This window comes from Canis lupus, chromosome 30 (genome assembly GCF_003254725.2).
Source record: "Canis lupus dingo isolate Sandy chromosome 30, ASM325472v2, whole genome shotgun sequence".
In the NCBI taxonomy this organism is placed as follows: domain Eukaryota; kingdom Metazoa; phylum Chordata; class Mammalia; order Carnivora; family Canidae; genus Canis; species Canis lupus.
The window spans coordinates 14,611,943-14,625,252 of NC_064272.1; the positions used below are offsets into that span (position 1 = coordinate 14,611,943).

General features: G+C 38.8%; 1 protein-coding gene across 2 annotated transcripts in view; it reads right to left on the bottom strand.

Annotated features, from left to right (window-relative positions):
- The window catches only part of MYEF2 (myelin expression factor 2), a 38,478-nt gene extending 26,427 nt beyond the window's left edge, over nt 1-12,051 (bottom strand). Inside the window, exons 1-5 of one of the 2 annotated variants that reach the window (XM_025472871.3) lie at nt 11,761-12,051; nt 5,684-5,892; nt 4,396-4,448; nt 3,166-3,173; nt 2,972-3,065 (exon numbers count right to left, since the gene is read on the bottom strand). In XM_025472871.3, coding sequence (XP_025328656.1) covers nt 2,972-3,065; nt 3,166-3,173; nt 4,396-4,448; nt 5,684-5,892; nt 11,761-11,945 — 549 coding nt within the window. In that variant the 5' untranslated portion in view covers nt 11,946-12,051. The remainder of the gene's footprint in view (nt 1-2,971; nt 3,066-3,165; nt 3,174-4,395; nt 4,449-5,683; nt 5,893-11,760) is intronic. The other variant, XM_025472868.3, reaches the window with a different exon arrangement.
- Between the last annotated feature and the right edge of the window lie 1,259 nt (nt 12,052-13,310).

The window sequence follows — 13,310 nt, forward strand, 5'->3', positions numbered from 1 at the left end:
ATCCATTTTCCAACCTTTTTCCTTCCTCAACAATGATTATGATCTGACAATGGATTATGACCTGAGATGAAGGGGGCTGGGGGGTGATAAAGAAAGGCTAAGTGTCAAAAGGAAAAATGATACTAAACACGGCTTTTTAAAAAGTTCATTAACTAAGAGAAATATTTTACCTTTAAACAAAACTAAAAAAGCGAGTTTAAGCTCATCCCCTGTCACTCAACTCATCTCACTAGGTGGAATGCAAAAAACAAACAAAAAAACACATAAACATTAATAAGACTATCATCTGCAATACTAAATGATAATGACAAACGTTAACAACCATCAATTCAACTCCACTAGTCTCAGTCTGGGAATACTAATAAAAAGAAAGTTGGATGACCTTCAGAAATTCTCTGGGAAGGCTGGGAAAACAGAAGGTGAAAAAGTAAATGCAAGAATAAAGGTACACCAGCTTCAAAGTATGTCTTCACCATGAAGAAATAAAAATAAATACAGACGTAAAGAAATAAATGTTTTGAAAAATGCTATAAAAATTTTAAGTTAATAAATAATACTTTGGGTCTAACTAAAGTTTCAAAAACTTGTACAAATGCAAATTTTAGGATTGTGGTTGTTACCTATGGGGAGGGGAAGATGGGTAGGAGAGATGTATCATAAACTATTAAGATAAGTTGCTTGTCCTTAATATCGTAACAATAAAGCATATTGCTAGGTTTTGATTTGTCTTTTTATATTTGACATGTATATAAATGTGTGCACACAAAAATATATACATACATATACATATAAAACATATATAAAATACAATTTATATAAAGCAAATTACCATAACATAACATGGTTTTTATTCCTCTTTTCCCCTTAGATGACAGCCTTGTAGTCACTACCTGCTATAAGCTTGTAACTGCTACTAACCTCCATTTCAGATAATGAAAAAATGCAATTCTAATATCTGGTAAGGCATATTGGAAATACATTTTTCCTTAGTATTTTCTCACTGGTAGTTTTACCCGAGCTCAGCCACCCATTTGTAAATTAGATATTCCTAGGACAGGAACTTTTATGATATTAATCCAAAAAAGTTAACTGAATAAAGAGTACCTCTCCATTTAGTCCAAATTCGGTTACTTCTCTCTTAAAAAAGCTTAAAATGGGAAGTAACCTACATCATTGTGGATCACATAACTCTATACTAGGGTCTCTGAAATATTACTGAGGATATACGATGTGCTAAAACTTAAAATAACACAAATAACATGGGCTCAGCTTGTAGCATAAAAACTACCACATAAATGGCTGGCACAGACGACAACAGTCTAAACTTTCTGTAATTCTCCACTTCCCAGTCAAAATATTTAAGAAGGGAAGGGAGAAGGGGGAAGGGAGAAGAGGGAAGGGGGAAGGGAACAGAAGGAAAGGAAAGGAAAAGAAAGGGAAAAAAAAAGAAAAAAAGAAAAGAAGAACAAACCCCCAGACTCAAACAGAATTAGAAGAATTCAGGAGCTTACTCCAATAAAAAGATTTGGGATACTTCTATTTCCTGGTGGCATGGCCTTTAATTTTAAGCTATTATCACCTCATACTCAGGATCAAGAGACCAACAACCAGTAACATTCCCACCTGGGGCAGGAATAACAACAATCAACTATTAATACAGCTAATATTTATTATGTAGTTTTATATACTACTTTGAGCACTGTGCTAAATGTTTTATATAATAACATCACAATCATAGTAGTTAACATTTATCAAATACTTTACGTGTATTAACTCTCTGAGTCCTTATAAAACTATCAGATAGCTTCTAATATTATTCCTATTTTGGTGATAAGGAAACAAAGAAATAGAGAGTAATTAGTTAGGCAACTTGTTAAGTAAGTAAAGGTAAGTAATTTGCCCTAAGTCACAGATTATCTGATACCAGAGCCTGAATTCTTTGCCAAGTTATCTCATTTAATCTTCATAAAAACCCTATTAGGTGAGTACTATCAGTAGTACTATTATACTCACCGAGGTTTAGAGAATAAGTAATATGCCTAGTCACAGAAACTGATAGAGCTGGGATTCAAATCACTTCTATACCAAATTAAACTGTGACCAACAGTAATGCTCTACTACCAATGACTTGCAAGCTTGCTGGTAGAGACTCTTCAGGGTCCTAAGTACATTCTCAATTATTCGTAATATAGAATTTAGCAAAAACATATACATAACCGGTCTGTGATTAAACTATTCAGATAAGAGTACCAATACAAACTAAAGGAAGACATGAAAATGACTGCTACTCAAACTAATCATTACCAAGGTCAATTACACTTAAGTGTAAATAGTTGCTCATGTTATCTTCTGACCATTCTTTTTTCAACAGATTTATACTGCTATTGTTCCATACAAAGGGAGTTATCTCCACTTTAGGGGTTTTCAAGTTCCAGTTACAATTTCACTAATAGATTCACAAGTTGTTGTTTTGTTTTGTTTTTAATTTTAATCTGGCACAGTTTCAGAGTAATTTTCATTAAAAGTGACTATCAATTTTATTCAAATCCATAAGGTATTTGATTAAGCAACTTTTTATCATAAACTACAAGAATATCTATTGTATTTATCAAATTAAGCCACACAATCTAAAAACTGAAAATGTCTATACCGAATAAAGTCACACCTAAGGTTTGCCATCATTAAATGTCTGAATTTTTTTTTTAATCATGTGTCTGTACTTCTAACAACTTGCGACAAATCAAATACATAGGAAAACTGCTTAACGGCAAATAGGAAAGCATGTACAAGCAAAACTTTCATCAATTATATAATGCTTTCGTAAGCATCTATGCTAAAAAAAGAAAGAAAGAAAGAAAGAAAAAAAAGAAAAAAGTTGCAGTAAGAGAAATATATCCCCAAAGATGAAAATCCAAAGAAAACATGCCCTTATATTCAAAGTTTAAATTATTCCAAATATAAGAAATCTTACCTCTTTAATATTCAGGGGTCTTCCACTAAGATCATATTTGTTCATAGTTTCTAGTGCTTTCTTTACAAATTCTTCATCTTTGAATTCAACCACACTTAATGGGGAAAAAATTATAGGAAATGTTTATATACTAAGTTTTCTTTTTCCCAATCAGAAGTTTAAATTTGACTTGATACTTTAAAAAAAATTCTTACCCACAACCCTATATCCAGGTAGATTTGTCAATATATGCAAAAGAAAAAAAGTTTTAGATCAGTAGATGAAGTTAATGGCAGATTCTAATATTTAAGTCATTAAAAGCAACCAATAACACAATTACATTTTGTCTTTTTACACTTCCAGAACACAACAGGCAAGTGACCACAAATTTCCTGTCAATGTTTAAATCCATCTATGTAAGAGAGTAAAATCTAGCATTTAAAAAGCTTGGAGCAAATATTTACTTTTAGAGGACTCTTCTTTAAGTTAAGACAAAGTAACATCATCGCACAAATTCAGTCAAAAGTAACTCAAGGAAATAACTGAAGGTTTCAATACACCTATTCTCATGTCGTTAGGAATATTTCCAAAGGATGTATGATGCACAAATTGTTTTTAATGTATATCTTTCAGTTTTATTAAATCAATATAGGAAATAATCTTTTTAACTCAGTTCTCTATTAGACAAAACTGGCTGCACACAATTTAATAGCATCCAGTTTAAATATGTAAAAAAACAACCTATGCTAAAGAAACAAACTTATAGAATCATTTTAAAAATAATCATGTCATTATTACTGTTTGAAGTGCCATTTGAATGTAGTGACAAAGCTTTTCTCATGCACCCAACTGGTTCTTCCAATATAATTAAACACTGTTTAAAGTTTTCCACTGTATTCTTCAGAATGTTGCTTTCTTGTTGCTAAAAATCAAAATCTACTATCAACCAATTCCTTCCATGTCAATTTAATCATCAATGTCATTCATACCAATTGGTCAGAGCACTGCCTCTTATGTAGTCTTGCAGGCTACCAAATTAAGTTCTTCAATGTAAAGTTTCAAACATACATTCTGAATTAACACCTTTAAGCTATGGGCTTCTCATAGAACTCTTAGGGAATATTATCAATTCAGTAACTTTTAAAATATCCTTGAAGACATCAAAACACAACAAAAAAAAATCCTATATTAAATCTGTTGGTTAAGAAGAAGCATTACCTTAGAGCATTAGAAAAGTGAATGCCCTTTATGAAACCCATCCCTTCCAGGCAGCTAGTTTGGTTTGGATAAGTGTCAGACTTGCTAGTGTAAAGCCTCAAATCTTGCATAATAAAGTAAAGCAAAATGAAACTTAAGTTTCCAAAAACTGGTACAAATATTATACAAAAAAGTAAACTGCTGAGGAACTTTTAAACCTCAAGCAGATTATTGCCCACAGCACTTACCCTTGATTTTCCTTCCGCATCCTTAAAGAGCTCCACGTATGTAACCTCACCAACTACATAAGACATACAAAAGGAAGATACCAAGAAACAATACATTTAAACACCAGTATCTTGCTTTACTGCACACCTGTGCACAACTCTACAGAAAAGCACCTATTATTCACCAACAATCAAAACCAGACCAACATACCTCCTATCAATGGCTATGTAAATTTAACTAATTTTCTAAAATGTACATCATCCACTTTCTCTAAAAAAAAAAAGCTAACAACCATATTAACCTAATTCATGCTACAGATCATATTTTGGCCAGCATGATATAGTTGGTGAACAAATACACATATACATAACAAATGGTCCCTTAGCCTGTCATATTAAAAACATCAACATTAACACTTTTCAAATAACTTTGGTCGCCTACACACAACAGCTGTTTTAAGGTGACTTTCTACCTGAATGTCTTCAATCATGTTTGCCATCAGTAAACTAAATTTACAAGTCATGCTTCACAGCAAGCCACACACTTTCTAAATAAAGTCAATAAATAAAACCAATCAAATAGTTGTCACCTTACAACAGATACACCAATGCAAATTGTTTTTTATTTATTAGAAGAGATCAGCCTCAAAGCCAAGTACATAGTTTGCAGGACAGTTGAAACTCAATTTTTCAAGAGATAACAAAACTAACTTTTACAAGATCAAATATTAAAATTATTTTTCCCCAAAACCAACCATGTATATAAAATGAAGGTTTTCAGGTTATTCTAAAAACAAAACTGCAACAGCAGTAACGCAATTTTAATATAGAACTGCAGAGACAGCATCATGGCATTCATGACAATGCAAACAAAATGAACTCCACAGCCAGATTCCAGACTCCACCAAGAAAATAACAAAACAGCTTTTGGAAAAAAATAATCAGACCTTATTATTCATACTTTAACACGCTAAATGTATTACTTAACTAGTGCAATAGTCCTTTAAAAATCTATAAAAACTTCAACTAGACAAAGCAATCTCTTTAACAAAGTTCTTGGTGGCATGCATATGCTGGCTCACACTATACCACTAAAATGGGAAAAAAAATAACTTCATTTATCCATATGACTTTGCAATGAAATTGTGTCAAGTGAAAGAAGAGAAAAAGATTAATTCGAGCGTCAAGAAATAAACAAAATCAATTTTTTGAGTCTATGTGGCTCAGGGGAATAAAAACCACGTTTGCTTAGTTCCCTCCCCCTTCTACATGAAGATTACCCAACAGTGGGTTTATCAGGGATGGTTACCTTTTTCTCTCATTAGATCTTTAATGGCTTGCCATTTCATGTCATATGGGATGTTGCTAATGAAAACTCTGTTTCGATTTGGACCCTTCTTTTCCCCAGTGCCCGAATTTTTGTCTTTTGAATAAGGATGAAATCTATTGGCCTTCTTATTTCCTGAAGATTTTTCTTTTAATTCAGATTTATCTTCTTTGACTGATTCATCATTCTCCCTATGAATTAAAAACAAAACAAGAAGAAAACCTCAGTCATGTTTCTAATAATAGAAGCCTACATTACATAAATATTTTATACTTATCACTTCACTTCACAAAACTCTCCGTTAAGTTAGACCTTAGCAAAGCTGCTGGAGAGTCAGCTTGCTTGCTTTGAAATTACCCAGTGCCATTTCAAAGCAAGGATTTGGGCATCTTACCAAACTTCTCATTTAACAATCCTTCTCTTTCCATATTAAATAGGTGCAGCATCCAGTCTCCCAGCTTCTCCCATCATACTATTTAATAAATATTAAAAGAACCTAACAAGAGGGGAAAACGAGTGATTTTATTCCTATAGTATATATATCTGCCTTCTTTAAAGAAGCATTAACTCGGGCAGCCCGGGTGGCTCAGCGGTTTAGCGCTGCCTTCAGCCCAGGGCCTGATCCTGGAGACCTGGGATTGAGTCCCATGTAGGGTTCCTGCATGGAGCCTGCTTTTCCCTCTGCCTTGTCTCTGCCTCTCTCTCTCTCTCTCTGTCTCTCATGAATAAATAAATAAAATCTTTAAAAAAGGAAGCATTAACTTTCTGAACTTCAATCAGAACCCTATACTTTACTTTGCAAAGGATACCCTGAAAAAAGTTTATCTCCTCAAGCTTAACAATTTCACAAAACTTTTCTCCTCCTTGCTTAAAAACATAACTAAAATACATAGCTATATTGATGTGTCTATATATGCATACACTCCCATATGACTCTTGTAAATTTTTTCTATTCTCAATTTTGATCACGATAATTACTTGTGAAGTATTCTAATATTTTCATACTCAATATTTTCTGTATATTAATCTATAAACTGGGATAGGGTACTTCACAGAATCATATAATTTTTACTGGAAGTTATTACATAGAAGGTAGTATGGAGAGGAGATGGGTAGTAGTACTTGAAGGCAGCACAAATCAGAATTTTATAAATCTACTTTTTAATGAGACTCTAACTGGAAAACTATTTAAATCATAAGACTGCAATCACAATATAACTATATGACGTTACCCACCAACCATGTGTAAGTATACACTTAAAGTAAATCCTATAGATAAAAATCTGGATATAGATTTTTAAAATGCAATTTACTTTTCAAAAGGAATCTTTTTTTTAACAGAATAACAATAGGCTTCCTTTAAATTATTAATTATTCTAGTGAATCTAAAACTATTTAATTAAAACTTCAATTTAAATTCCATGGAATGCCCGGGTGGCTCAGCCTGTTAAGCATCCCATTCAATTTCAGCTCAGGTCATGATCTCAAAGCCCAGGGTCCGGCTCCACACTGGGCATGGAGCCTGCTTAGAATTCTCTCCCTCTTCCTCTGTACCTCCATGACTCCTCAGCCCCTGCTCTCTCTCCTCATCTCTAAAAATATAAAAAATAAATAATATAATTTTCCACAAACATGTATTAATAAAAATCTCTGGGAATGACATTCAGAATTCCAAATCTCTTAAAGCTTCCTAGATTATGCCAACAAAGAAACAAGCTTCACAATCCAGGCTCTAATTTATCTTCTAGGGCACCCCCGGTGGCGCAGCAGTTTAGCGCGGCCTGCAGCCTGGGGTCTGATCCTGGAGACCCAGGATCGAGTCCCGCGTCGGGCTCCCTGCATGGAGCCCGCTTCTCCCTCTGCCTGTGTCTCTGCCTCTCAGTCTCTCTCTCTCTCTGAATAAATAAATTTAAAAAATAAATAAAATAAATAAAAAAAAATTATCTTCTAGGCCAAGCAATTGTGGGAATCTATACACTGTAGGGGTCCACACACACTTTTTATTGTGGTCATCTGTTCCAGGATACACTGAACTTCCTAGGCACTACTTTTCTGAGCAGATAACAACACAGCCGTAAATATACTACATAAAACTCTGTAAGAACAAAAACTATCTGCATTGGTATGAGTAGCATCTAGCACTGTGACTGCACATGTCACTCAATAAATACAAATTTTTGACTGAATGAACAGTCAATTAAGAACCCATTCTCATCAGGGCACAGATGGTGTTGCTGTCTGCCAGAAAAACTGCTAAAATCAAGGAAGAGACATTAGGGTCAAATTTCCTTTGCCACCTTTTCAGACCTTGACAGGTGCACCTTCACTGTCAAACAACTTCCCTCATCAGAAATGGCAAAATCTAGAAGTGGTCTTCACAACTGTCCAACTCCAGCAAGTACCTACCTGTCTGAACAGTGTGCTACTTCTGAAAATGGAAGGAAGCAGCCAAAAGGTACAAAGGCCTTTTCTCTGGTTTTTAAGTAGATACAAGAACTCTTCTTTTTCGTCCCCCAAGGAACTCATTTACATAGTAGACAGAATTAATGTTTTTAAAATCACTAAGTCTCTGTTCAGGTAAATAGACATCTATATAGTCTCTAGCTCAATATGTCTTCTCTTCCCTATTTTCTTCCTGGTTGAAACCAATTATGAAAACTGTGCAAATTTCTGAAATACTATGTTCTTCTATTCTTATATGAATGTTTGTTTGCTTACAACAATCTGATAATTCCATTAGAAAGCAATGATATTATATAGGGTAGGATACCCTCTCTAAAATATTTATTTCAATGATGGCCAGAGAGCAATTTCTTCAAGTTTTCCCCAATTAGCGACATATTAAATAAAGATAACTGCTACACTGTTCATCTAGAATGCATAAATTATCTATGGAAAGTAGATCAGTTTAGTGGCTAGAGATATTATGATCTGATTATTAAGAAAATAAGCTTTAATTATTCAATTCCTAAACTCTTTTTACATCATAAATACACTATGGAATAATTCAGGTACATGCGAAAACTTAGAGAAATGATGCTACATAGTATTAAATATTGGCACTATATCCAGAATTCCTTGTAATAATGCCCGAACCATTCATTCAAACAAACCCTCCTCCCTAATGCCCTTGAAATAAAGACTGTGACTATTTTAAGTCACAAAAATGTTATCTACTCTTAGGATGGAATTATGCCTACCCAAATAATAAATTTCTGAAAAGTCAATATTCAACACCAAATAATGAAACACAGTTTTTTGTTTTTTTTTTTTTTAATTTATTTATGATAGTCAGAGAGAGGCAGAGACACAGGCAGAGGGAGAAGCAGGCTCCATGCACCGGGAGCCCGACGTGGGATTCGATCCTGGGTCTCCAAGATCTCGCCCTGGGCCAAAGGCAGGCGCCAAACCGCTGCGCCACCCAGGGGTCCCTAATACGATTTTAAAAGAGTGCTTTAGTATAAGATCTAAAATTATGCGCAGTTCCATTCTTTATTCCTAATATAAAAAATATTACTCCACCTCACTTTGCTTCACGCTAAATGCTTAGGATCTTACGCAATATTTTATACCCTAATGTAACTCTCAATCTTCAAATACAGTGTTACTTAATTACACAGAAATAATGAAGAGTTGTAACAATACTGCTATTTTTCCCCCTCTTTCACTTAAGGAGAACTGGCATACCACTTTGGCATAAACAAAAAGACTAAACCTAGGAAGACATCTTTAACTTCTCAAAAGATGTGAACATGCCCACGAAATCCTCTGTGTGTGTCATGATGATAGAAGTTCACGTCTGCACTTCTTACATAAATTTACTGGACCTTTTTAAGTATAAGGCCTTGGGGATACAAAGATGAATAAGACATAGTGGTCTCCATCCTCAATGACTATGGATTAACCTCAGAAAAGTCATTTTAATCTTGGTAGGTGGCACCCTGCTCAATGTTAAGCAATACATATTTTACATTCACATACTGTGAATTCTTATCCTTAAAAATGTAAGGTAATCAAATCAAAAGTTATGTGTTGGATTGTTAACTACTCCAGTTGGTTCATAGGGTCAAATAAAGGTTGTTAGGTTGATGCAGGTAAATGTCCCCAGTGATTCAGCATGAGCGACCCATGCTGGACCACTATATGGTTCTCATGGAACTGACAGTACAAGAAACCCTTGGGAATAAATTTGCATCTTTACTCAACTTTTGGGAAAAAAGAGTGAGAGATGAATTATAAGTAACATGAAAAGCATCTTCATTTGTACTTACTAGTAACATTTCTTAACTTCACTTTATATTCCCCCCCACCCCCCTTCTTCAATTAGAAGTGAGAGATTCTTTTCGTAGGAAAGAATCGTAGGAAAAAAATCTCTCCTCTCCTGTCCAGCTAAACCACAATGAGACTTTCAAAGGGATTAGAGACTTTCAGATCTGGGAGGTTTAGATGCCAGCTTTATCTGTACTGACACTATTATAGTAATCACACCCAAGTATAGTAGGGCTTCTCTCTGTAATTCAAGGCTGTACTTCTTGTTTGGGAGAATAGGGTGGCAAGTCCATGTCTGATGTAAACAAAAAGCACGTATTTTATCATTCCAATGCTTTCTATTCAAATTTATGATGCCGAATCCCAGAGAGCCCACATTTTGGCAGGCATGGTACAAAGTGCTCGCTTTCCAGCTGCTCAGTTCCTGAGGTGCACCACTTTGCACCTAGGAACAAATCCCACGGAGGTCGAATCTCTTCTACCTGCACCTCTATTCTGCCTGGAAGATGCAATCTATCCTATTCAAACCCAACTGAAAACAAGAGGGTTCAAAGTGAGCTGCGAGAGCTACCTCATCTGCCCTCAACCCCTACACCAACTAGTTCAGGTCTTACCCTCCTGCTTCAAACATTTTACACACACACACACACACACAAAAAAAAAAAAAACACTTTTCTTTCCTATTTTAGGGTGACCGTGTATGTTCACCGCTCTCTGAGGCACAACTGAAGAGAAGGAAAAGGATGTTTTTTTTGTTGTTGTTGGTTTTTTTTTTTTTTTTGTTTTGTTTTTTTTTTGGCTAAAGTAGTAACAGACTTTCCAAGTTTAAAGAGCTGGGCACCTGCAAAAGAATGCCTGATTCACAGCACCTGTACGACAAGAACAATGGGGGAGCGTGTTTTCTTATAAACTAGAAATTATGGATTCGACGCAACCAAATCCTTTATAAGCATTGGTGACAGGGGCAATCTTAAAAGCAGCGGGCTTTCTTCGATTTTTAAACAACAACAACAAAAAAAATCTTAGTTTACCATTTTACCAAAATCAAGAACAAAACCATCACACAACGAGTTCTTTAAAAAAAATAATGATGACCTGTATAGCTGACTTACAAACACCTGCGGGGGCGGGAGCGGTGGGGGTCAAGGCACCAACGCACGTTTTCCTTTCGGAATCACCTCTTAACCAATGCAAGAATGACACAATGGATTCAGGCTAACCGCGCATTATTAAACTCCCCCCTTGGCATACATAATCCGTTCGGAAAATAAGATCATATACTTTGGAAACAGCAGCAGCAGCAGCAGCAAACACCGAACTCACGAAGCTCGGGATGAGGCCGGGAGATGGGGGGCGGGGGGAGGGGGAGGGGGAGGGGGAGCCGTTCCTTTGAAACGCGTTCCCCGTGGTTGGGAGGAAATGCCCGATGATGTCATCCCTAGTTACTCCCTAGCGATGAACACCAGCTACGGGGCTGGGCTTTAAAAGGGGGACCATCTTCCCGCGGACGGCGGCGGCCGCGGAGCTCGGCTCCAAGGCTCTCCCCCGGGAAGGACGCGGCGCCCCGCGCGCGGCGGGAGGGGGAGGCCGGGGGGGGGGAGGCCCGACTGGCACCTGCGCGCCCGCCGCCCGCCGCCCACGCCCGCGCCCGCGCCCACGCCCACGCCCGCGGCGACCAGGCCCCAGGCCGGCCCTGACCCCCCGCCCCGCCCCGCCCCGCCCCGCCCCCCGTCCCAGGCCGACTCCCCGCCCCCCCACCTCGCCCCGGTGCCCGGAGGAAAAGACAATACATTTTAACGCCATTGGAGCTGCTGCTGCCGCTGCCGCCGTGCTGCGGAGGCTGCTTCTCCGGCTCCGGCGGGTGCGGGTGCGGGTGCGGGTCTCGCCGCGGCTCGCCCGGCTGCTCCGCGGGCTGCTGATGCGGGCTGTCGTCGCCGGCGGCCCCGAGCACCTCGGGCTTGTCGGCGTCCGCCATCCCGCCGTCGCTGCCTCCGCCTCCGCCCCCGCCTCCGCCTCGGCCGCCTGCGCGGAGGGGCTCCGAGCGCTGCAATGGCGGCGGCCGGGAAAGCGGTAACGGATCCCGATTTGAAAAGGCCCCGAGCGCTCAGCGGCCCGGATCTCGCGAGAACCGGCCGGAGCCGGGAGACTAGGCGAGGGTGTGAGCCGGGCGCGGGGGGTGGGCGTGGAGGGGGAGGGGAGGGGGCGGGGGGGTTGCGACGGGCCGGGGCCGCAGCCCGCCCTGCGCGAGCCCGGGGGCGGCCTGACGTGCCCGGAAGCCCCCGATGGGGCCCAGCTCTGCCCACCAGCCCGCCCGCCGCTGGACGCCCACTGGGGTCTCCGCGTACAGAAGTCGGCCCCAGGGCTAGAAATCCCTTGAGCTCCGAAACCCACACTATTCGATCCATTCCTGGGACGGGGCAGTTTAAAGAAGCACATACCACTTTGCATCTTTAAAGACCTCTGCAAATGCACATACCACTTTGCATCTTTAAAGACCTCTGCAAATCTTCAGACACACACCCCTCCCCCCCCCTTAGAAATCCTTTGAATAATGCAAATAAATCACTTGCTACTTCAATGCCTAGGCACTCTGTGGACATCCAATATACAGTCATTGACGACAGGTTGCAATTCACCAAAATGAACAGCTTTGAATTTCTTTGCATTCTGGTTGTTCTTAAGACAGACGCTTTAGAACTCAGCCATCAGCTTCCAAAAAGAAGGCTGGAAGTTTTCGAATTCTCTGGGCAGCAACCAATGAGGAGAATCTATAATTTTAATAAGAAATCTTCTGCTAGACTAGCTGATAATGGACATTTTGGCTTGGAGTTGTGTTATTTTTATGTTGATGAAAATTACATTCGAAGCAGTTATGGGCTTTCAAACATTTAATTACCATATGGAGTTTTAAGATATACTCATAGATTTTCCCAAATATGAAAAAGTAACCCGTTAAACATAATCAACTACTAACTCCTGAAGACTGATAATATTTCACATTTAAATAGCCTTTGTCAGCTGAGAAGTTTAAAGACCTTCTCAAATGTTTCTTCTGGTAAAGAAGCAAACCTGTATGGTTTAGGTGCTTTGCAGAGTATCACACACACATTAGTAGTCAAGTGGTAGTTTGAAGCTAACATTCAGGGACACCTGGGTGGCTCAGTGGGTGAGCATCTGCCTTTGGCTCAGGTCATGATGCTGGCGTCCTGGGATGGAGCCCCACATCTGGCTCCCTACGGGGAGCCTATTTCTCCCTCTGCCTATGTCTCTGCCTCTCTCTCTGTGGAAAGAAGGAAGGAAGGAAGGGAGGGAGGGAGGGAGGGAGGGAGGGAGGAAGGAA